General features: G+C 59.3%; 1 protein-coding gene across 12 annotated transcripts in view; it reads right to left on the bottom strand.

Moving 5' to 3' along the window:
- The window catches only part of MCF2L (MCF.2 cell line derived transforming sequence like), a 133,080-nt gene that overhangs the window by 57,949 nt on the left and 49,707 nt on the right, over positions 1-25,424 (bottom strand). Inside the window, exon 1 of one of the 12 annotated variants that reach the window (XM_045482437.1) lies at positions 23,759-23,859. The exons of 10 other annotated variants lie outside the window; for them this stretch is intronic. In XM_045482437.1, coding sequence (XP_045338393.1) covers positions 23,759-23,855 — 97 coding nt within the window. In that variant the 5' untranslated portion in view covers positions 23,856-23,859. Of the gene's footprint in view, positions 1-8,711; positions 8,956-23,758; positions 23,860-25,424 lie in introns of those variants that run through there. One more of the 12 variants, XM_045482440.1, reaches the window with a different exon arrangement.

Below are 25,424 nucleotides of genomic sequence, written 5' to 3'. Positions count from 1 at the left end.
GCACCTGTCCACTCGAAGGGGCGTCGATCCTCGACTTTCCACAGCAGTGGCTGCCTGTGGCTGTGACAAGGGCCTGTGGTGGGTGCAGAGTTTGGTGGTGGCAACTGTCCCGGGTTAGGGAGCCCCGGTGCACTGGGAGAAGCCTCGAATTTGGGTTCAGAGGCTTGTCCCTGCTGCTTCCTGGGAACCTGGGGCCTTGCTCAGAGGGAGATAGGACCTTGAGAAAGGCACGTCAGTGGGGGCTAGCAGCAGAGGTCCTCTGCCATATCTGTATCTGCCTGAAAGTCCACACCTGGAGGCTTCTGTTTATTTTCCATCGAAACACAACGTGAGGTCTTCTCTGTGTCCATAGTAGAGTGGCACGTGGGGTTGTTTCGGCAACACAGGTGGGTGGGATTCCCACGTCACCGAGCCCATCCAGCAATCTCCGAGCCAAGAGCAAAGTGTGTGCAGACGGAACAAGGAGAAAGGAGGCCACAAACGGGGAAATCCAGACTGAGTGGGGAGGACATGGAGGCTGCAAAGGAGCCCAAGCGAGCTCACAGGTCAGGGTGACACGGGAGGCTGGGGGGCAGGGCAGGGCCCACGTGGGAGCAGGCTCTGTGATTTGGGGTCTACACTGGTTGTGTGGCTGGCTCTGGCTCTCACAGCACATCATCCTGGACGTTTCCAATGGTCATTTGTTCCTGGATCAGGGCACAACTGTATCATGTCACGTCGTGAACTCAGTTCAGATGATTTCCTTATCTCAGGAAGCAAATCCTTATGTGTTTTTGCTTTTTTTGTTTTAATTTTTTTAATGTTTATTTTTGAGAGAGAGAGAGAGAGAGAGAGAGAGAGAAAGTGTGAGTGGGGGAGGGGCAGAGAGAGAGGGAGACACAGAATCTGAAGCAGCTGCAGGCTCCAAGCTGTCAGCACAAAGCCTGATGCAGGACTCAAACTCACCAACCTCGAGATCATGACCTGAGCTGAAGTCGGGCGCTTAACCCACTAAGCCACCCAGATGTCCCCTTACAGGTTTTTAAATAAAACGCTGCTCAACCAAAACTGCCATCAGGGAGAAGCACCCTCTAGCACAAGGAGCTGCAAACTCACTGGCACGCGGGGGGCAGGGATCTGGAAGCCGAACAAAGTCAGGCTGGGCTGCGGGTCTGTCCCTCCCGTGTGCTGCCCGAGGCCAGTGCACAGCCTGGAGCCCTCTGGGGCCACGGGGACACCGTGTGCAGATGAAGATGTGCAGGCCTGAGGCCCAGCACACCTCCTCAGAGCTCCAGATCTGCATCTTCCACGGCCACACCCCTTGCCTGATGGGTCTACGTCAGGCCTTCATGGGAACCACCAAGAAGCCCCTGGAAGGGGCACGCAGAATGGACAGCGGCCTCTCCTGGATGCACCACATTTTCTATCCCGCCCCATGCCGGCCACAGCCCCCGAGGAGGTTTCACAGCCGGGGCAGGGATCTCGAGGCCACCCCATGGGTGACACTTAGCTGAGGTCACACCCATTTTCAGTTTGACAGACAGCAGGTCAGAGGCTGTGCTGTCGGTGACACGCTTAGGCACACCAGGAAGGTGTCTCCGTCTGCCATCGTCAACACCCATTCTAAGAGGGGTGTCAGCCAGGTAGGTCCCAGGACACACTCTCCACCCCTGCAACAGGCCAGGAATCACAAAGGGTCCCTGCTCACACCTTACACCCTGGCTTGCATGTGCTCAGGGCACTCTGTCCCATAGGGGGTTAACTGTATCACCTCTGCCGGGCATCCTGCATGCCGCAGGGCTATGGCAGACGCCAGGCTGAGATGCCACACACTGTGTCTTTGCCCAGGGCAGCAACCAAGCCCCGATGAGCCTCAGGATCCTGCTTAACACAGGCTCCGGGCAGCTCGACCAAGCTCACAGAGACAGCACACAGGCCAATGCCGTGCCCTGCCCTGCCCTGCCCCATATCCCTAAGTAGTGCTCACAGTCCTGCTCCCACTGTGGGGTGTCTGGTCAGAGCCCCAGAGGGTCATCTCTGCACACTCTCGGTGGTCAGGGACAGCACTGCCACCCTCCAAACTAAACGGACCACGGACTGTGGGGGGCTGGTGGGCGGGCGTGCTGAACACGTCCAGCTCCTGCAGAGCTGAGCAGAGATAACATGCGGGGAAGCCGATCGAGCCGGGCCTCATTAAAACCAAGACACGGTTCTCAGTGAAATTCTGACATGAGCCTCTGCAGAGCTCCCCCAGACCCAAGGCCTTAAATCAGTTAAGAAGCAAGTATTTCTTGAACGTCTACACTATGACCCGTTTAGCGCAGCGGAAAGGACAAGACGTTGAAGAATTCCTTAAATGTAGCGGCTGGCTAGCACAGCTCCGTGACCTTCTGGTGGATCCCACAGGACACCTTTGATTGTAGGAACAGCGGTCGGTCACTGGGTAACTAAATACCCCTCATGTATCAATGAGTTTGTCACCCCAAGAGGTGGGAGCATTAGTATCCCATTTGTTGGATGAGAAAACTAATGAACAGAGAGGCTGACTGAGTTGCCTGAGGCTGCACAGCAGGACTGCACAGATTCCAGGGGCAGTAGCTCAAAGGGAGCAGCAGGGGTGCAGCCCCTCTGAGGCCTGTCATGGGGTGGGGTGGGGGTGACTTCCAGGGGCGGGGTAAGTGGAGGTGCTACTAGAGGCGCCTGGCGGTGAGCCTGGGCGACGGGCTCAAAGGAGCGGCAGCAGGAGGAGACAGACCTCTTGGTGGGCCTGGGCCACGGCGACGGCAGGCCGCGGGGTCCTCAACGCACGTGCTTCTGTGAGTGCCTTACCCTAGTGTCAGTGGTCGGAGAAACAACCTCCGGCCATTACCAGAGGCGTTTAAAATCACCCCGTAATTCTTGACGATTTTTCTAACAGCCCGAGTGGAATTGTGACTCAAGGTGGTAAACACTGTCGCCGCCAGCGGTGGAGGAGACCGCGTGGTCGCTGTGCCGTTAGCACGCACACACGCTGCGCGGTGGTGCCCCAAGCTGGGAGCAGCTGCTACACCTGCACCTAACGGTGCACGGTCCCCGCTGGGGACCGCGGGGTGTGGAGCTGCTCACGCCCCCGCACGGCCTCCTGGCAGCCGCTGTGATGGGGGCCGGGGGGGCGCAGACTGCTGGCAGCATCACCCTTCCTGCGCGGGGATCCCCGGTTTCCGGGCAGAGGCAGGCACGGTGACCCCAGGTGCTCCTTCTCCTGAGCTGCTGTTGGTCCGCACAACCGGGGCAACGGTGGCGGCCCCTCCTAGCGTGCCCGGCGCCTGGCGTGCGGGGTTACTTGGTGGTTCCCAACGCTCGTGGATGCATGGCTTGCCCTGGGTCCCCTCGCCGGCGAGGGGACTGGCCGCTGGACCCCATAATTCTCTCAGAGCGTTTTCCACTTGGCTGCCGTCACCCAGAAGAACCTCACAATGACAGGAGACGCTGTTCATTTCCACGCGGCAGAGGACAAGGATGGCGGCTGTCACAGCTGCCCGCGTAGGACTCCGTGGCTGGCGCCCCGAAAGCACCGACGCTCTACACGGAAAAGGGCGACTCCGTGTAGCCGAGCCTCGCACGCACGCGCACACGTACACACGCGCACGCATACGCGGCACGGGCGCACCGGAACGGCGCCGGGGGAGTATGCTCACAGCGCAGCGCCGAGTCACCCCTGAACTTTCCCTGCAGACCCTGTTTCAGAACTAGATCTGACAACCGCAACCCCGTTAGAGGAGGAAACGCCTAACATGGCTCCGACCCCACATCCGGGAAGACAAGGACCCCAGCGCCCCACGCGGTGCAGCCCTGTATCCCGGCCGCACACCGGCCTCTGCTCCTTCCCCAAGTCGTCGCCGAGCCCTGGAGTCTGTGTTCGGGCGACAGCTGTCAGGCCCACCTGCGCCCCTGCCTGGGCCAGCCCGTGAAAGCCCTCCCGCGGCACCTGCGGGGAGTCCAGGCCCCCAGAACACAGCAAGACCCAGGGCCACATGCCCTCCCTGCATTCACACCGCCTCGGGCCTCTCTGGACCATTCCAGAACATTCCTTGGGTCTGCCCTGCTGGCCCGGAAAGTCCCTGTGTGGGTAAGAAATGTCTTCACATGCTCGGTGCACGTAGGTCCTCCTTGCATTCTGGGTGGGCACCAACCCCATGCTGGGGAGGCCGCAAGAGGTCAGAGGAGAAAGTCCCCCCCCACCCCGCCACAGAGTCAGCCTCTGCAGGTCCGATTCTGGCGCTTGACGTAGAAGGTGCTAGAGCCTGGAGTGCATCTGGATTAAGGCAGAGAACAGCTGTGACGTGTGGGGACAGAACGGAGGTTACATTCAGGGCCAGTGTGGCCACCCAGGTCATGCGGGGCTCTACCCTGCCCTGCTCAGCAGCTCTGTTCACGCTTCCCAGGCACAACCCCAACCCGCAGCCCCAGACCCCTACAGCAGGCGGGAAAAACAGGAAACGGGGGCGTCCTCGTTGGCGAAATGACAGTGGGGCTGGAAGCGCTAATGAGCTCACTCCATCCTTCTAGGACTGAGTGTGAGGGACACAGGAGGTTGAGGTCAGTGCCGGCCCTAGAGAGGCCTCTCCCGGGACAGCACACCTTGCCTGCCTGCTGGAGGTCCACAACCACACCAGTGGGCACCTCACCAGCCGCCAGGACAGGACAGGCAGGGAGGGAGGCCACACCAGGCAGCTTCCGACGGTTCCTGGGCTGCCTCGAGTGTGTGGTGTGGCTGGACCTCATCTACCAATATGCCCCATTTACTGAACTCTTGTGCCCACGGTCATCACAAACACAGCTGGGCCACTCCTGCCTGTGCCCTCTGTCTCTGGTTTTGTTGTAAGGTCCACAAAGGTGATGGGGGAGATGGGCCCAGACACAGAGCCTGGGCAGGTGGACGTCTGGGAGCCGGCACTGCCGCGCCCTGGCCACAGCCCCCTCCGTCCCGGCCCCACAGAGCAGCAGAGTGGGAGGCACTCCCCAGAGGCCGTGGAGCTGGGGTCCGGGGCGTGGGCTCGGGGCGGGGGCTCCTCACAGCCGGGGGCCAGCTCTGACCCAGGGACCTAGAGCTGAGAAGGGGTCCTTTTGCCACAAACGAGCGCCTCCTTCACACCCTCAGCACGGTGTCCCCGCGAGGCCGCCATCTGGTGCCCATCCTGCCTGGAATGCTGGCCTGGCTGCCGATACACTTTCAAGCTACTTGTCCCAGAAGCCCCTGCAGCCCGAGGCCTCCACACCCCTGTGCAGACGCAGCGCCCACCCACCACAGATAACCATCAGAAAGGAACTCCCTTTCAACTTTACTGAATTTGAAATCCCTGTGAATCCAAGGGTCACACTTGTGTTTAATTCCAGGGAGGGCTGCACTGCCCCCTGGCTCTGCGGCAAAGCGTGCACTTGTGAGGGTTTGGAAACCAGCGATGGGACCCAGAATGTTCATGGAGTCCATGTCCCACAGAGCTGGGAACCAGGTGGGAGGCTGTCCTCACCCGTAGGCAGGGGCAGGAGAGTGGGCTCACCGCTGGTCCCATGCTGCTGCCGCATGGCCAGGGCAAAGCCCGCCAAGGGGCTTGGGAGGCTGAGCGTTACCCCCCTGCTCGGTCCCCGCAAACGAGCCTCAGGCCAAGGGAGGCTTGAAGGGAGTGTTACAGGGCCTCCTGGTCACGCTCTATGGGCAGATCAGAAACCCAATGGGGACGTAATTGGCACCAGATTTTAAGGCGCAAATGTCAAGGACGAGGGAGAAAACCATAGAACTGAGAGTGTTGTTTGCTTGTGAAGCCACTGGACTCCACACAAGTGCCACAATGAAGCCCCGGACAAAATCAGGACTCGGTGCACCTGGGAGCCTGTCGGGAGCTGGTCCCCGCCCCCACAGTGCATGGCCAGGCCCAGGGGACCGAAGAGCAGGGATGGCAAGGGCCTTGCCGAGCTGGAAGCATCACCGGACACGCCCTCAGGCCAGAGGTGGGGCAGCCGTGGCAGGCCCAGTGAGGAGGCCTCGTGGCCACGTGGGTGTCTCAGTGTAACACACCACATGGTCAGTCTTCGGGGCAAGGACAGGCTGATGGGCTGAGGGAAGCTTACGAGACCTGCCAGGCATCAGCCAAGCTAGCCCAAAGCAGGGCTGACTGGGGGCAGGTGCCACGGACGGAGAGCCAACCCCTCCCGGAGCTCGCTGACAGCTGCCCTGCGAGCTCCTGCATCGAAGGGGAGGACCCTCACTGTTGCCTCAGCACGGGACGCCGTGGACCCTCACTGGTGCCTTGACATGAGATGTTGTGGACCTGTTGTTAGCAATGTTCCTGCAGGTGAGCATTGCACGCTGTCCCAGGACAGCACTAAGTCCTCAGAGGAATCTGCTCATGTGGCCTGGACGGGGCCCCAGGATGGGGCCCCAGGACAGGGCAACAGCCATCTCTGGCTGGGATTATTCCATCGAGGCAGACCCAGCACCCGGGGCCCCAGGAACCCTGAGCCCAGCAAGCTCCTGGAACAGTGTCCTGGGAGAGGGGTGTTGTGTGGGCCGGCCTCAGGGGCCGAATGGGCTGATGCCTGAGGATCTGAGCGAGGGTCCAGGGCTGGGGAGGACGGGCAGGGGGAGGCGGAGGAAGAGGCACCACCTCACATGTGTCTAACAGCCAGCCGTGCGCATCCACGGAGTCAGACCACTGTTTCCCACTCTTCAGAAGCCTTGACTTAGGGTCAGTCCCAGAGCGGTGTGTGTGACAGCCCACCAGCCACCCTCCCTCTGGCTTTGGGTTGAGCCTCCTGCGGCTCCTGGCCTGGCCCTCCCCAATCCCACACCCACCTTCTAAGTACCAAGAATTCTGTAAATCTAAAAGCAAATAGGAAGTTGCTTTATGCTTCACGGAAGACATGTCCTCAACAAACAGGAGCAGGCGGGCCGGGGCGGCGTGGATGGGAGGGCGCACGTCTCGTGTCCCTGGGGCTCCGCCAGGATGGCCTTTGGGATGGGTGCTGCCTCTCTCCAGCCGGGCCAGCAGAGCAGGGCACAGGTGCTCCAGGTGCTGGCCCACCAGGAGCCCCTCCCCACTCCCCGCTGGACACACACACGGGACAGCATCTGGGAGACAGGGGTGGAGACGGAGGGACGGAGGGGTGGGGGCGGGTCAGGCTTTGGCAGGGAGGGGTCACGAAACCGCTGTCATGAGGGCAGGCTAGGAGGCGCCTGGTCTGTGACAGCTGTGTCACCTTGGGACACCGGACACGCTGTGGCCTCCCCCGTGGTCTCCTGTTGACTCAGGACAGTACCAGCCTCCCCCGAGCAGACGTGAGGGGAGATGGCAAACAGCAGGCGCCCATCCAAGCCAGCATGCAGTGACCTGGGGCTGGAGGAGTGTGGCCTCGGGAACTGTGCCCACAGCCGCCATGGGACAAGGATGGACCGCCACGCACCAACAGCTGCTCCCTCGAGCAACAAGCACCTTCGTTTTGGGGAAACAGCAAATGGTCCGTAGAAACTGAGACAGGAGGGACGGGGCAGCCCTCAGTCACAACAGGCCAGGTGCCCGGGGGCGCTCCTGCCCCACCCGCATGCTCACAAATGCAGCACGTCCGAGCAGCCCCGAGGATTCTGAGGGAAAGTTCCAAGAATCAGAACTAGACCCTAGTTAGGAAAACGAGGGGACGTCTGGGGTGGCCAGCGAGGCCACGCTGGGGCGGCTCCGGGGACAGAACACATGTCAGGTGCCCCGAGAGTGCTCACGGCCAAGCTGCGTCCCACACGGCGTCCCCCCCCCCCCGCCCAGGACTGCGGCCTCCTCGCCGAGGCCCCCAGTCAAAGGCGACTCCCCACACGCTCAGCACCTGCTGCCGCGTGTACGCGTGAGCCATAACCCTTCCCGCACGGCCGCCTGGGCGGTTGGAGCCCCGAGTCCTGGGGGTCAGGGACGTTCTTGGCCTCAGCCATTCACCACACACTCAGGGTGTTCGTCATAAAGCTGGAAACTTCAAATGTTTACCGGTTGCCGCTGACAAGCCAAGATTTGACTGATTCATTAAATTTCCATAAACAGCTGATGAATTCTTTGTCCCTCTTTGTCAGAAGAACCTGCCTGAAAATGTGCTCATGACAAATTACTTCAGGATGAGCACTCTTCTGTCCTCAGGACAGCAACAAGGAGACGTGGCCATGCCACCCAGGGCCCTTCCCCAGGGTCTTTGTTCTCGGGGATCTCAGGACCTCAGCAGGTCTCAGAAGTGCCAACCCTGTGACCCTGACGGGAGCAGGTGCGACGAGAAAGGGCCACGCAGAGCCAGGGCGGCCGCGCACCATCACAGGCTGGGGCCACCACGGGAAAGCCTCCAGGGGAGCGGCCCTGTCCGCCACCCCCCCAAGCCCTGGGGCTCCCGCGCGTGCACAGGCGTGTCCACAGGAAAGCGTGAACAAAGGAGGCTCGGGACCATCTCTCCAGCTTCCAGGGTGAGCCGGCAGAGCCCTCGCGGCTCCAGAGGGACACCCGGCAGGGAGAGAAGGGCAGGAGAGCAGTGGCTGAGGCTCCAAACCCACAGCGGCACCTGACACCACCCCCCCCCCGCCCCGCCCCCAGAGCTCCCTTCCCAGCTTCACTGGCTCCGCCCCAGCCTGGACCCCACTTACGCCCCCACCCCCAGCCGCTGGCTCCGCAGAAGGCCTGGCCTCTCCCCCTACCTCCCCCAGCTAGCGCCAGCTCACGGCCCAGACACACCTGTGCTGGTCTTCAGGAGGAGCCACAGCCCGGAGATGTCCTGCGACAGCAGGGAGATACGGCTTAAGGTCATGCTGTCGCCACCAACGTGCGTCAGGAGGCGGCGGCCTGCCTCCCGGAACGCCCGTCCTGGGCGCACAAAGGAAGGCGGCAAGGCTCCATTTTGGGGCCACCAGCCGGCCTGCCCCCCCAGGGCCTTGGTGCCGGCTCCCCAGCAGCGCGCAGCTTGCTAGAAGTGCCCGCAGCCAGGAACTGCCCAGCCCCCTCGCAAGCCTCCTGCGGCCCCGGCTCCCTCCCTGCCGCCCGTCAGCACCCTCCCTGCGGGGGCCCCACACCCGCCTAAGTCGGCCCCCAGCCCATGGGCGGGTCAGGGTCTGCACCTCCAGGCCTTGGTGGGGGGGGCACCTCGCCTGCCCAAGTCTGTCTGTCCAGTTGGTCCCCCCTCCTTGGAGAGCTGTGTGTGTGCACGGATGTTCACATGTGTGAACAGGTCCTGAGCAGGTGAGATCTCAGACGCCCCCAGGGGCTAAGAACATGGAAAATATAACGGGGAGGGGGGCCCCTTGGGGAGCTCGTTAAAATGTGGGTTTGGTTCTGGCTGGGGGTGCAACCAGCCTGGTGCTAATGAGCTCCCAGGTGACAGGAGGCCATGTCTGAGGACCAGGCTGTGGGCAGGAAGAGGGGAGGGGCCCAAGGAGCCCCCCAGCCCTGGGGAGCAGGGTCTTCAGGCTGGAGCAGGGCTGGTTTGGGGCCTTGTGATAGGAACCAGCTCTGGCAGAAGCCTTCAGGGCATTTGCAGGGTGTACCCCCACAACCTCCCTTGGAGCGTAATGTCACAGACTCGCTTTCCCACCAGCCGGGGCCCCAGGGGCCGCAGGGTCACGCTACTGGGGCACCGTCACTGCACTGGCAGCTGCCGGCACCCGCTCCACACCCGCCCCCTTCCCTCCTGTCACATGACCAGACTGACCTGGTCTCTGCTGGACAATTCCAATCCCCTCCTTCCTGCTCCGCAGCCTCCCCCGCTGACGCTTAATGCGTTGGCCGAGAGACAGGGTGGGGGGACGTTCAGGCAGACCAGGGTGCAAGCCCCTGACACGGTGGGCCGGCCTCCTCCGAGCCGAGCCCATCCAGCCTCCTCTGCGGCCGCCCTCACCAGCATCGCCCTAGCCGGGGTCCCCAGCGGCATGGCCGGATTAGCTCTGTCCGGGGCCCTGGTGCGGCTTCCTCGCAGTGCTGGGCAGGCCTGGGCGGGACACCCTGAAGTCCAGCATGCAGGGAGGCTGTGCCCAGCAAGTAACCGGCAACCAAACAGGAGGGCTGAGAAAGAAGGTGTCAGACCCGACGCTCAGCCACCAGGAGGGACGTGGCACTTATGCAGGAGGAGGACAGGGCCACGTGGAGGGGCGAGGGGCTCCAGGGACGCTTCTCCCTCCCCATGCCCCCACTTTGGTGCCACAGCAGGCTCTTGTGGCCTAGGCCTCAGCCTCTGGGCCCACGGTGGGCACTCAGTGCCACCAGCAGCTGGCTGTGCTCTCAGGAGGGCAGCAGCCACGGGGGTGTGACCTCGGCTAGGGGCCGTCTGTACCCAGGATGCTTGCCCGCATCCGTCCTAGTGTTCCCCACACCCTGCTGGGCCAGGCCCTGGCAAGAGCGGGGTCTTGCACCCTGGGACACATAGCCGTTCCTGGGCTCACCCACCTCCTTTCTCCCACCCTGTCGGAGAGAACGGCTGCCCGGAGCCAGCTGAGGTCCACCCCAACTCCTGACCATTGGACTCACGACCGACCAAGTCCACAGTCTGCCCTCCAGGCCTGCCACTGTTCTCAGGACACGTGTGTGGCCACACCTGTGACAGCACCTGTTTTCTTGGTTAACTCTCCAGGCGGGGTCCTAGCAACCCCCCACCCCGTGCCTCTGCCAAGCGTGCGGAATGCTGGTCCTGGGGCTCACGTAAAGCGAGCACACGCTCTAAGACGGGTCCCTTTGGAACCGGGACTCAGCATTCAGAGGCAGCTGCTGGTGGAACGTCTTCCCTCTGCAGACCCTTGATTCATTCATCCCAGAAATGTGTGCCAGCTGCTCTGGCAGGCATGGGGATGGAAAGTGACAGCGCTCGGAGGTGGGTCGTGGTGTGCAAGCTACTTCCCCAGCCCTGGCCACTGTCCGTGAGGACCAGGACCAATCCCAAATCAGTACTGGGCTGGGCTGGACTCTCTGCCCCAAACACCCACAGAGTTGGTCCGTTGCCGGCTTTGAGTTTTTCCCCAAACGCGTCCTCCTCTGAGGGCACTCCTCACCCACCCACCCTGAATGGTGACCCACCGTCTTGCCCTGCGGCCCCACGTCCCCCGGGTGCTCATACCCACCCCGTCCTGCCCTCATGGCCTGCATCCCAAGCGCTCACACCTGCTCTGACCCGAGGCCCGGCCCCCAGGCGAGCTCCCTTACTTCACCTCCCACTGCTCATCCAGTGCCCACAGAGGCCCGGCACATGCATGTTAAGTGGCTGCAGTCACAGGTGGGTACGTGGACCGGTGATGAGGGCGCGGAGGCGACAGCCGTGTGGGCGGTTTCTGTGCGTCACCTTGACTGTGCCAGCCTGCCGCCGCCCTGGAGGCTGAGGGTGGAGTTTCGGCTTCCAGGAGGCATGTGCGCCCCATGGCGGGGTCACTGCCCCCCTCGCTCACCGCAGTTCCCGCCCCTGGCTCTTGGCCACAGTCTCCACCTCGAACCACTGCCCCTCCCTCTGTGGTCCCACCAGGCTCACCAGGAACAGCCAGGATCTGGTGGTTCTGCCTCTGGCTTCACCTGCACCCAGAGCTGTGTTCTCTGGGGGACCCTGTGGGGAGCCAGCCTTCCAGGGCAGGGGCGTAGGGACCAGAGGCCAGGCAGGCATTTCTGCCCAGTCTCCAGGGCCAGAGGCCAGCTGGGAACTGGCTCAGTGGCTGTGGCCCTGAGAGCCTCCAAGGATGGCCTGGGGCGGGGGCCTGGCCCTGGGATGCATTGCCAGGGGTTTGTGGACATCAACCCTGATTGGGTGATGACAAGTATTAGTCACTTTTCTCAAAAACGGGTAGAGTCCCAGAGCCCACTCCATGTTTTCCTGTGTGTGACAGGTGGTGAAGCCACCGCAGGCCAGCGGGTGCCTGGGGACAGAGCTGTGCACACAGAGCCTGCTGTCGGGCACAGGTTTCCCCTCAGGACGCAAGGGCCAGATGATTTTGCAAGTATTCACCTCTTTCTGACCAACCACAAAGGCAACCTTATGTGGTTCCACCCCACAGTGCTCGCAGGTCAGGGGAGGAGGGAGGAGCCCTGTGGCAGAGACCGTGGCCAATCCAGGAGGGTGGGGGCAAACTGGATGGGGCGGGTGTGAGCGGCCTCACCAGGCAGGTTGTGCTGTTTCCTGTGCAACATGCCCGACTGCGACATTGTCTTCCCTGGAGGGCTCCTGGGGCCAGGTCCTCTGTGCCCCTTCCTCGGGGAGAAGCCTGGGGACAGGGAGGCCCCGTCTCTCCCTCCTCAGCCTCAGGTGAGTGATGGACACTGTACGTCACCACGAGCAGGACGTGCTGGTTTATGTGTGGAAATGCAACGGGATTGGTCAGAATCTGTAACGTTTGGCACCCAGAGTAGGCGACACACACTTGAAACACAAGTGTGGAGGAACAGTAGGCCCAGCGCTCACGGTCCTTCCGCGGCTGCGCCTGACTGGTCCGTGCAGGCGTCACTCCTTCCCCATCCAGGGGTGCAGGAAAAGCTAAGCCTGGCACGGAGCAGTCCCCTTGTGGGCAAACCCTTGTCCCTTTAACCTTACAGGTGCATCTGTATGACCTTAATACACGTTCCAGCAACGGTGCAGGGAACAGGGCCAAAGAGTGGCTCCCGCCAGTTTCTGCCAGATGCCAGCGGTGGGGGGGGGGGGGGGGGCAGCGCTGCTTCCTGCATCCAGAGCACAGCACCTCCCTCACTACCTGCCTTGTCTCGTCACCATGGCAACCCAGGCAGGCAAGTGTCTGCTCCACTGGGGCAGCCGGGGAAGCTGGACACCATGGCTGCTCTGTACTCAGGCTACTGTCTTCCTCGTGAGGCCCCTCCCCCCAGCCCCCAGCCCCCAGCCCTTCTCCCATCCCCTTCTGGAGCCCCCCTCCTGCCTTCCTAACCCCCTGCACCCCTGCCCTCCTTTGGCTCGGCTGGATCCTTCTATCCCTGTCCTTCTTGTCCTCGAACCCGCTGCTTCTCCTGCGATGGTGCTGTCCTGGTCACCCCCCAACTGTTCCTCCCTCTTTCTCTCAGGCTGCCCTTCCTTCTGACTTCAAACTGGCTCTGGTAACCCCATCAGCTGAGGACAGCGAAGCCCCATCAGGCATGCGGGCACCCCACCCTGATGCGGCCCTCAGCTGCCCTTCCTCTTACACACCAGTCCCACACTTCACTGCACTTCTGTCAGGCCCAGAGCGGGTGGCCAGTGAGCACCGGGTGCCCTGGCTGGGACTCCACCCCCTGAAGGTCCTGGAGCCAACACCAGGTGCCCAGTGGCCTCCTGCCCGGTCTCCTCAAGCTGAACTGGAAGGCTCTCTTTGGCTCATTGGAAAAACAAACCCACGAGCCGCAGCCATCATCACATCTGCCATGGGCTTCCCCTCGTCCAGGCGTGGCCTGGGACCCAGGTGCCATCGCTCCCCTCCCGAGGGCACAGGCTGTGACCTGGGGTGAGCTGGCGGGAGCCTCGTCCTCCTCCTCCTGGATCAACAACTTCTCTCCACACACCTAACAAATCCGGGCGGGCGCTGGGGCCGGGTACACACAAACACAGCTGGAGCCTCAGGTTGATTAAAATGCCACCGTAGGCATGGACACCGTCAGGGCGAGTCCTTCCACGAGACGCCCGTGGGTCTGGGAGCAAGTCGGCCTCACCCCGGGGAGCTAGGGGTGTCGGGCAGAGGGCGTGCGGCATTCAGATGGTGGCTCAGGGCACCGCCCACCTGACTCAGTGCTTCCCACCCCAGACAGGAAAGGCAGCCGTGTCCCCCCACCGTCAGGAGGACACAGGTGGCGTGTGGTGTGTGCCAGAGGTTGGAGGGTGCGCAGAGGTGACTGACACACTCTGGACCATGATGGCCGGGGGCTCGGGACCCACCGAGGCTCCCAAAGGGAGTTCTGGGTTCCAACCCGGCCACCAAGCTGGGGTCAGGCTCCTCCGTGGAGGGGCTTGGTAGGTGACCCCGTGGTACACAGGAGTGGGGCCAGGCGTGTCTGACGGGCTGAGGCTGAGTTTCGTGGGGGCGGTGGGAGAGGCAGGAGCAGCTGAGAGGCAGGCCAGGCCTCGCCCACAGGAGCCAGGACCTAGGGCTGCTGCACCCAGGTGTTGGCGCCACTGGAGGCTCGGGGCGGGCGCCAAGGGGCCTGCACCCATAGGTATGGCATCTGCATCTGAGGAAGGGGTCCGGACTGGACATGAGACAGCACGTGGGGGGACGGATGTGGCATCAAGGGCCCCTCAGGAGGGACACCCAGAGAGGGAGGAGGGAGGCACGGCCCGGGGCTCAGAGGTTCCACGGGAAGAGGGCCAGGGTAGGGGTCTGGGTGTGCAGACAGGACAGGAGCCTGCACCGTGTGGCTGGGTCTGGGGGCACACCTGAGACCTGGAGCTGCCTCGGTCACTCAGGGAGTGCCCAGGATGGCAGGGGCCGTGGGCCGTGTCTGCCACCTCGGGGGTCACCAGCCCCGTGTTCCAGCACCAGCACTTCTGCTGCTGCCCACCTGTCCCAGGTGACAGACAGGGTGTGGCCTCCCCAGACCCCATCCTGCATCCCAGCAGCCCCACCGCCAGGGCATGGGAAGGCCGCTAGGGTCTGAGCCAAGATGCCTGTGATGGGCTGTGGGCTCAGAGTTCCTCCCACCCCCCACCTCCTGTTTTCCCTCCTGGGGTCATAGGTGGGGCCCGGGGTGGGGCTGCTGGCAGCTGGCTGCAGCCCTGCAATGACCTGGAGGGATGAGTCATTAAGGTCAGAGTCATAAACAAAACAGGTGGCCTGCGCTCTGACAGGGGACAGTGACAAGGACAGGGTGTGGTGGTCCCCGAGCCTGGCCCTGGGCTCTGCCCCTGGATTGCCAGCGGTCTTCTCTCCATGGAGCACATAGTCTCCAAGCAGCTGCAGTTAGCAGTTAGCGGGGAGACTGAAGCACCAAGTGCCAGGTGCGGGGATCCCACCCTTCACCCCAGGAGCATGCAGGCCCCCCCCCACCCACCCAGGGCAGCTGACACTGAGTGGCATGAAGACAGAAGACGGGGGCTGGGCGTCCCTGAGACTGGCCTTGGGCAAACTGCAGGGGCCCTGCACCGTCACTCCCACCTTGTGGATGGGAAGACTGAGCCTCTGCCTCAGCACACAGTGAGGAACAAGGCCTACGGGCTCCAGATGGCGCCAAGGCTCAGGGGCCCATGCCAGCTGGACCCAGATGGAGCGGGCTGTCCGCACAGTGGGGGGGAGCAGCTGCCCCCGGGCCCTGGCAGAGGCGCCCCAGAGAACAGAGACCTGTTCAGAGGCCTGACCTCGTCCTGAGACAAAGGGTGTGGTGGGGGTTCTGGCCTAGGGTCCCACATCCCCAAGCAGTGGGACAAGTCGAGCCGCTCCTCGGGCAGATGGGTGGACGGAAGGATGTCTGGAACCATGGCAGGGAGGGTTCTGGCCCCAGGCACATCCACCAGACCTGACGCAGTTGTCCCCGCCGGCATGTCCCTGCACCTGCTGGGGAGGGAGGTGGCAGGGGGGTCCAGGACCCATCCGAGGGGTCTAGCCACCTCAGGCTACAGGGACTCTCCCATTTCCCAGCGTTCCCTGGACACCCTGGAGCCCTGCAGCTGGTTATAGTCAAGTCCATGACTCCTGTTTTCAGCCCAAGCCCCCGCTCATATCCCCGTTTTCTCTCTCTGGGTTGCACTCCACTGATGGTTAACTCTACTTTCTTCATAGACTTGGTTCAACCCTTGAAAGACCATCCCAGTCTTGACCCCAGACTTCTTTGTCCCTGTGCTGTCACTGTTTCAACCCGGCCAGTTTATCTTTCTGGGATGCTAAGCAGAGGCCCCTGACCCTGTGCGGGGTCCCGAGTGTGGGCACCCAGCAGCTTCTCGGGAGACTGCATTCCCAGGCAGGACTGAAGGACCTATCGCATCCAGAACCTCCCTCCAAGGCTTTTAGAAGTGGTTAATCATCCCGGAGGGTCCTTGTTTCATTCCAGAAATCTGAGGTCCCCTTTTACTTTCAGACAACCGTGAGGCACAAAATAGCTGTGGTCCAACAAACAGGTGCCTGGGAAGGGGCAAGTGGCGGACTGGGGGAAGCGGAATTCCTAAGGCTTCCCACAGCAGGGATGGACAGATGGAGGCTGGCCCCAGATCAGAAGCTCCCAAAGGTCTCTTATCTCTGTTAAATTAGGCTTTTACTTGGAGATCATGGTAGACCCACACGCAGTTGTGGGAAGCAGTGCAGAGACCCATGGGCCTAGTGCCCCTGCTGGCCACGCCAGGCCTCCCCGTGGCCACATCACACTCCCTTTTCTATGTCAGTGAAGCCATGTCTCTGTTGCTGTTCTGTGTTTCATGTGTATTTTTAAATTTTTTTTAATGTTTATTTATTTTTGAGACAGAAAGAGAGCATGAATGGGGGAGGGGCAGAGAGAGAGGGAGACACAGAATCCGAACAGGCTCCAGGCTCCGAGCCATCAGCACAGAGCCTGATGCGGGGCTCAAACTCACGGACCGCGAGATCATGACCTGAGCTGAAGTCGGACGCACAACTGACTGAGCCACCCAGGTGCCCCACGTGTCTATTTTTATTCAGAGGCATGAGACTTGCGCACAGGCTGATGGCCCGTGCTCCCCACTGTCCTCTCCTGGCCCCTGCTCCTGCTAAGCCAAAGATCTTCTCCGGCAGAGCCAACGCGCCTTCCGACTTGAAGCCATTCGTGAGGTGTTTGTGACTGACCAGTGAGGATGGCCTGCTGCCCTTCAGACCCACGTCCCTGCTGTCATGGGCATTTTGGGGGCTACAGCAGGGCTCCCTCACCTCATCTCACCTCCTCTGACGTCTGTCTCCTTCAACGGCTTCTCCTCTGTCCCCCATAAAACACTCAAGCCCTGTCCCTCCTCCCAGCACTTTGCCCAGTGGCACCTATGCTACCACCGTGGCTCAGAGCCTCGCTTCTGTGGCCTGCACTGTCCCAGGTTCTGCTTCCCACCCCACCCCACCCGACTGCCACACACACAGCCGCTTGAAGTCCTGTGTCTCTGGTTGGAGTCAAGATCCTGGACCGAACCCCCATCTGCCTCTGTGGCCACTACCCGGGGTTCCGTGAACCACCAGTCTGCTCTCTGCTCCCGCGTTCATATTAACACGTATGCTCCTCTTCCTGGACGTCCTACCCCGTGTCACCGGGCAGCCACCAGAGACCATAGGCCTCCCCACAACCATGAGCCGCCCTGACCCCTGGTCTTTACAGGACCCGAGCTCAGCCTGACGCTCGGTGCACTGGTGCAGACGAAACAAGGCCAGGTTGGGAGCGTCTCAGGATTTGTGCTGGGCCTAAGCGCTCTGCAGACATGAGATTAACGCCAGTGGTGGATGGAAAGTGCCCCCTTTTATCTCTCGGAGCTCGGCTTTCGAGGGCCCTGGCGGTGACCCGGGGCACTCCATCGCGGCGCGTGGTGACGTCCTGGGAGTCCCGAGTCATGGCGTGGCTGCTGGGGTTGCTCAGATATAATGGAAAATCCATGCTCTTGATGTCAGAGCATAAACGAACTTTTTGGTGTTGTTGATGTTGTGCTGATTTATGATAAACGTGTGGGACGGTCAACGTAGATTGATTAATGGAGTGTTAAGGGCAGTGGTGAATGAAGTAAGTGCCCCCCAAATCCAACACTAGAAGGTTCTATGTCTGTTCCACAAAAGAGACCCGGCTGAGAAGGTGTCTTGTACCACGTTCGGCGGCTCCACGTGAGCTCCACGCCTTCCTGTAAGGAGGCACGCTTATTCCCCACATCTGCCCACGAGGAGCGAAGCCCGAATGCTAACAGGGGGACAGACGGGTTGGATGTGCTCACACTGGCTTTGTGGCAACAATGCAGGTTATTCTTAAGGGCATACTGGTTTCTAGTAATAAAAGGTGATGCTGTCCTTGGTTAAGGAATTATTTTAAATACCATGAGATTAGTACAGTGTGTACAAAATAAAAAGTAACAAACAGCACTCATGGCCTTAAGTCCCAAATGTTGGCCAAGGTGGGGGCTTGTGGTCGCAGCCACAACACAGCAGACCCCGACCGGACACAAGTTACTCTGGTCACTGAAGGCCTGCAGGGCTCCCGCCCATCGCCCAGCTCACTGGCTGGGCAGGAAAAGCAAAAGCCTCATGAACGTTTAAAATGCAAATTTCTGTAAATGGTGTAAGAAAGTGGTCTAGTTTCATCCTTCTGCATGTTGCTGTCCAGTTCTCCCAGCACCACTTGCTGAAGAGACTTTTTTTCCATTGGATGCTCTTTCCTGCTTTGTCAAAGATTAGTTGCCCATATGTTTGTGGGTCCAATTCTGGAGTCTCTATTTGATTCCATTGGTCTATGTGTCTGTTTTTGTGCCAATACCATGCTGTCTTGATGATTACAGCTTTGTGGTAGAGGCTAAAATCTGGCATTGTGATCCTTCCTGCTTTGGTTTTCTTCTTCAACTTGACTTTGGCTATTCGGGGTCGTTTGTGGTTCGATACAAATTTTAGGATTGTTCTATCTTCGAGAAGAATGCCAGTGCAATTTTGACTGGGATTGCATTGAATGTGTAGATAGCTTTAGGTAGTATTGACATTTTAACAATATTTCTTCTTCCAATCCATGAGCACGGAATGTTTTTCCATTTCTTTATACCTTCTTCAATTTCCTTCATAAGCTTTCTATAGTTTTCAGCATACAGATCTTTTGCATCTTTGGTTAGGTTTATTCCTAGGTATTTTATGATTCTTGGTACAATTGTGAATGGGATCAGTTTCTTTATTTGTCTTTCTGTTGCTTCATTGTTAGTGTATAAGAATGCAACTGATTTCTGTACATTGATTTTGTATCCTGCAACTTTGCTAAATTCATGTATCAGTTCTTGCAGACTTTTGGTGGAGTCTATCGGATTTTCCATGTATAATATCATGTCATCTGCAAAAAGTGAAAGCTTAACTTCATCGTTGTCAATTTTGATGCATTTGATTTCCTTTTGTTGTCTGATTGCTGATGCTAGGACTTCCAACACTATGTTAAACAACAGCAGTGAGAGTGGGCATTCCTGTCGTGTTCCTGATCTCAGGGAAAAAGCTCTCAGTTTTTCCCCATTGAGGATGATGTTAGCTGTGGGCTTTTCATAAATGGCTTTTATGATGTTTAAGTGTGTTCCTTCTATCCTGGCTTTCTCGAGGGTTTTATTATGAAAGGATGCTGAATTTTGTTAAATGCTTTTTCTGCATTGATTGACAGGATCATATGGTTCTTTTCCTTTATTAATGTGATGTATCAGATTGATTGATTTGCGAATATTGAACCAGCCCTGCAGCCCGGGAATGAATCCCACTTGATCATGGTGAATAATCCTTTTTATATGCTATTGAATTCGATTTGCTAGTATCTTGTTGAGAATTTTTGCAACCATATTCATCAGGAAAGATGCTCAACGTTGCTCCTCAACGGGGAAATACAAATCAAAACCACACTCAGATACCACCTCATGCCAGTCAGAGTGGCTAAAAGGAACAAATCAGGAGACAATAGATGCTGGAGAGGATGTGGAGAAACGGGAACCCTCTTGCACTGTTGGTGGGAACGTAAACTGGTGCAGCCGCTCTGGAAAACAGTGTGGAGGTTCCTCAGAAAATTAAAAATAGATCTACCCTATGACCCAGCAATAGCACTGCTAGGAATTTACCCAAGGGATACAGGAGTACTGATGCATAGGGGCACTCGTACCCCAGTGTTTATAGCAGCACTCTCAACAATAGCCAAATTATGGAAAGAGCCTAAATGTCCATCAACTGATGAATGGATGAAGAAATTGTGGTTTATATACACAACGGAATACTATGTGGCAATGAGAAAGAATGAAATATGGCCTTTTGTAGCAACGTGGATGGAACTGGAGAGTGTTATGCTAAGTGAAATAAGTCATACAGAGAAAGACAGATACCATGTGTTTTCACTCTTATGTGGATCCTGAGAAACTTAACAGAAGACCATGGGGGAGGGGAAGGAAAAAAAAAGTTAGAGAGGGAGGGAGGCAAACCATAAGAGACTCTTAAAAACTGAGAACAATCTGAGGGTTGATGGGGGTGGGAGGGAGGGGAGGGTGGGTGATGGGCATTGAGGAGGGCACCTGTTGGGATGAGCACTGGGTGTTATATGGAAACCAATTTGACAATAAATTTCATTTAAAAAAATGCAAATTTCATTTCAGCCATCACATGTAGGATGCCTTTCTCACCTAATCTGTTCACAACTATCTGGCAGATTTCTGGAATGCTCAACAGCTTCTGGTCCAATTTCCAACATTCTAATGAAATCATGCTAAAAAACTCTGCTTTGATTTCACCACGGGATGGACACTGCAACTGAAAACATGTCTGAAAGGTGCCGGTGTCATTCAGGAAAATGTGCCGAGATTGGGGAATTGGACAGCCCGCTGTGGAGCACGAGGAGGCGGAGTAGAAGGCCGCTGGCCCACCTGTCTCGGGGACTCACCCCAGTCCTGTGCCAACGCCCGGCTCGCTGTCAGGTGCTGCTCAGCCTGTGTGTCCTGGAGTGAGCACACCTCCAGCCCCCTCCCCGCGGCCGCCGGCCCGACCCTGTCAACCATCACATGGGGACGGGTGTGCAGGAGTCTCCTCCCCCGGATGGACGTCTCTGCCCGTAGCTGGTTGGTTCCCCAGGCGGGCTCTCCCAGCCCTGGCCTGCACAGAGACTGTGCAGCCTGATGCACACGCTTTCACTGCAGCACGGAGCCTCAGCCTGGCGCGGGGGACCCTACCTGCTGCGCGGGCGTGAACGAGAGCGCTTCTCAGGCCTTGAAACGTTTTGTTTACTCTTTTGTTCTTAGCTTCACCCAGAAAACCTTTTATTTTTCCGAGAACTCGCTCCTGTGGAGGCGTCACGGCGAGGCGAGTACTCAGGCACCTTTTTCAGGCAATCTTGGAAAATTAATGTTTCTTCACAAGAACAAGCAGTTCACAGTATTTTGAAGGAAAGTGCAAACGGGTGGCCGTGGCTGTGGCTTCCCGCCCCAACTGGTCTGGGTCCACGTGCAGGATGAGCGTCTGTCGTTTTTTCTTAGCGTGTTGTTCCTGAGGAACCTGCCCCCGGCCCACACACCTTGCAGGGTTCAGAGCAACCATCGCATGCCAGGATTCACACGGGTGTTGCCAGCACGGTAATGGAACCTCTGGGTCTTTCTCAACATAGGACAGCGACAAAGAGGGGCTCCGTCACCCACGCTGCTGCCAGTATGGACCAGGCTTCCTACAGCTCTGACCACGCCCCAGGTTCATGTGGCCCAAGAAAATGTCCCTGAATTACGAGTCCCTTTGCATGTCACACGGAGCCCATGAGCGAATGACGAATCCAGACACTGACCTTGATCTCCTGCCGCTGCAGAAAGTCGTCTGTGGGGTCTTCTGGGGCCCGCCAGCGTGCCACCACACGCACACACATGCAGGGCCACGCAGGAAGGGCTGACGCCCACCTGTGGAAGGCACTAACTTGACCCTTCTGCTCCACACGGTGTGAGGGAAGAGCGAATCAGGTAGACACTGCATGTGAAGTGCCCTACACCCCAGGCAGAGGCAACCATACCCACAGAGCAAACGATGCACGTGCTGACAGACATCAGCTTGTTTCCTCTGAATTGCGACAGACCGGGTGGGGCCCCCCCGAACAGAAGCATCACCCTCGGTATATGCTCGCCTGCGACCCTCTTCCAGACACGGTCTGCTCAGAGCCCCATCTTCCTCCCCAAAGAGCACAAGGTCACCACTGTGCCCCACTGGGTCCCCTCCCTCCCCAGGCGCTGGTGACAAGGTTTGCTGGAGAATCCCGTCCAAGCGCAGACACCACGCTGTCACACATGCTGGTACGTCTGTGTCCTCAGAGCAACTGTGTCCCCGGAAAGGCACAGCCCCCCCCACTGCCCCACCTTACAGCACCTTTGGGGGACGCTCTGTCGGGCTGGGCTCCCACATACTGCACAGATGCCCCTCGGCCATGCCCCCAGGGCTCCAGGAGGGTGACTCCTGTCCTGTAGCCCTGACTCCACTCCGAGTCCAGGCCAGAGCTGTGGGCCGAGAGGTGGGAAGGGCAGGGTCGTGGCCCTGGGTCCAGGCCACCACTTTGTCAAGGCACCGCTCTCGGTCACAGGAACCGTGGCGTGGGGGCGACCGGGAGGGGAATCCGGATGTGGAGTGAAAATGGAGAGGAAAAGGGCTGAGAACAAAGCAGAAACTCTGCCCTGGGACTGACATCACGCAGGTGGGCTGGGGGCATCTGCCTCTGGTGCAGGAGGGACGGCCCAGTGTGCACACAAAGGAGCTTCTAGGAAGTCTGCAGGGGCTGGTGGGGAGACCCCGCCTCCAAAGCTTCCTTCCCACCTGGCTCCCACCTGGCCCCCTCCAGTGGCAACCCCCTACCTGCCCCCTCCACCTGGCCCCCACCCACCTCCCACCTGCCCCCCTCCAGTGGCAGCCACTCAACTGCCCCATGGCCCCCACCTGCCCCCCACCTGCCCCCTCCAGGGGCAGCCCCTGTTGGAAGCTTCAACCCTCACTCAGCCTCAGTTTCCCTGCAGGGAGGAGCATGTGATTATTGTATAAACAGATCAGCCCAGGGGCCAAGCCCCTCTCTGAGCTGAGCCATGCTGGCCTTCCTGGGGGTCCTCAGGGGTGGCCACCACCGGGCTGTCTGGCTTGGCGCCATCCCCACTGTCACAGAAACAAGACCAACAGAACCAACTGTGGGTCCTGCAGCAAATCCAAGCACCTACACATATCACCCACTGGTGCCCACGCTCCCGACAGCCCCTAGTCCGAAACACGATGTTGTTTCGGACAATTACTGCCTGGCCATCCTCGGTGGTAAAGCAGGTATTGTTCACAGGAGACACCAAGGCACAGACTTGACCACAAAGCTCTCCATCGGAGGATGAGAACGCGAACCCTGGGCCACACGAAGGGCCTGGTAAACATCTGAATGTCCTGTCTTCATGGAGCTGTGATCCCCCCTCCCAGCCTGGTCACAGTGACACCACAGATCTGTCCTCACAGACAAGATGGGCCAGTAAAGAAACCATGTGATTCACATGCGGCTGGTTTCGTGAGCTTCAGGGGCAAGTGGAGGAGGAGCCCCACTCCGGACAGGACACCTGCTCAGCCCCGGTGCACGGCCAGGGCTCCAGGGGCATTCGCTGGGCTCTGCAGCTCCCCGGAGCCGACCATGGAAGCACCTTAAGTGTCACCAAACTGCATTTCAACTACAGCACAGTTGACCTTCCCATAGGTCACCCTGGGTGTCACTCTGTCGGGGCATAATCAACACCAAGTAGCTGGTGGCTTTTGTTCTGTTTGCATGGAGTGTGTGGACCCCTGCACATGGAGCGCCCCCCCAAACGAGGCCCAGCTTGGCTCTGACGGGCCTGGTGCTGGCCACGCTCCCTGCTGTCCAGTTCGGGCCAGCCGTGGAGTTGACCCTCTAGACACAGGGATGTCCCTGGCTTTTGGTAGCAGAGGGCATGACTCAGAGCTGTCTGATGATAACTTTGGATGAAAGGCTCACCTACTCATAACACCCGTTCCCTGTGCTGTTCTGAGCCCCACGGGTACCTGCTTGTGACTCACAGGACATCCCCCCTTCACCACGGGAGGTGTGGAACCGTCGCCAGGAGGCACGGCTACTGCATCACACTACGGCCACCAAAGCCAGGAGAGCTGGGAGCGACCCCAACAGGCGGTGGCTGATGGGATCCAGGGACTCACCCTCAGCGACAGACAGCAGCCAGGAGCACCACTCAGAATAGACGTAATAGCTTTTCATCTCCGCCACGGAGATTCGGGCCGTGCTTCTGTCCCCCATGGCTGTCCCTGTTCCCGGTTCTGCCGCCTTCCCTGCTCACCCGCCAGCCTCTCCCACTGAACTTTGCTCCCTAAAATCTGCGTGAGGGACCAGCTGACTTTTTACTTCCGTTTCACCCATGAACAGAGACAAAACACTGAAGGGTAATTACCTTCCCACAGGCTCACATCTGCTCACCCCACCCTGCGTAAGTACACACGGACCCCGGCCGGCCGGCTCTGGCGGCCCAAGGAGGAAGGAACGTCCGGCCTGTCTTGGCCTCAGTTCAGGGACAAGGGACAGCTCTGCCAGCGTGACTTCCCTGAGCTTTTGTGGAGGCGACAGGAAGGTCAGATGCAAGGAGGGCCCACCTGCTGGCAGAGAGATGTGTGCATGCTGGGAGCGCCACACAGGACAAGATGCCCAGAGCAGCCCCACACCACCACCTTCTTCCACCTGATAAGGTCCCATGCTCCTGACACGGGTGATGATGTTTGGGAACAAACAGAGGCAGAGGCCGTATTTGCTGAAAGGGAGGTGAGGACCACAGAGACAAGGTCGCCCTGACCAGCCTTCTGTTCCCAGCCTGTGGGTCTCTAACAGGTCTGGGGTGTGACGCCTGAGTCCCCACCTGGAGATGCTCTCTCAGAATCCAGGGGGGCATGGGCTGCCTCGTGCCACTGTCACAGCCCTGCCTACCGCACGGAGCTCCACAGGGACGGGGTAAGGCACCCCTCCCCTTCACTCTGTTCAGGGACCACGGCAGTGGACAGAGTCCACACACCTGGGCCAGCGAGGCAGTCCAAGCCAGCTAGACAGTGGGGCTGGGGGTGAGCAGCTGTGGGTGTCCAGGATCAAGATGCCACAAAGACCCAGATGCGTCAGGTCCCAGAACTGTCCCCAGGCCTGAGCCAAGCTGTCCCCAAGCAGGCTGGTGGAAGACGGGGAGTTGGGGCGAGGCGTCGGAAGCAGTGACTTCAACCAAGTTGCCTGAAGTTTACAATGATGAAAATAATACGAATCGCCAGATTTCTTCAGAGCAAGAACCCTGTCCTTACCAGCCAGTCTGACCGCAGCCCGTAAGGAAGCATCTCAGTACAAATATTTCCTCTGATAAACACACTTTAAACAAAACCACACGCTCTCTCCTCATTTTCGCGGGTCTTGGCTGATCTCACCTGGGTGCTCTGGGGAGTCAGAGAGCACGGTGCTCTGCTTCCCGGAGCTCTGGAAGAGTTGAGCGCCAGGTTTGCAGATCTGGCTCTTCTGAAAGCCGTTACGGGCAAGACCAAGCAGACACCGTAGCCAAGTACCAATGCACACGTCCCCCAGTGCGGGGCGTCCCTTAGAGCTACTTTCAGGGAACTCGGGCTTTTCCTTAGCACCCCCCACTCTTCTTTGAACGCCAGGGCCCAGGACTCAGCACCTAACTGCCCATCATCCACCTTGGTGCCAGTACGAGCCGGCACACTCAGCCTCTCGTGGGCACTAGGGCTGGTGGAGAAGCCTCTCGGGTTAGCACCCCACCGGGCACCCTGAGCAGACATTGCTGCAGCACTGACCTCACCATCCGGGTCACCTGGCTGATGT

This window comes from Leopardus geoffroyi, chromosome A1 (assembly GCF_018350155.1).
Source record: "Leopardus geoffroyi isolate Oge1 chromosome A1, O.geoffroyi_Oge1_pat1.0, whole genome shotgun sequence".
NCBI classification, from domain to species: Eukaryota; Metazoa; Chordata; class Mammalia; order Carnivora; family Felidae; genus Leopardus; species Leopardus geoffroyi.
Note: the sequence above shows the minus strand (reverse complement) of the source record. Positions and strands in the feature narration are given on the sequence as shown.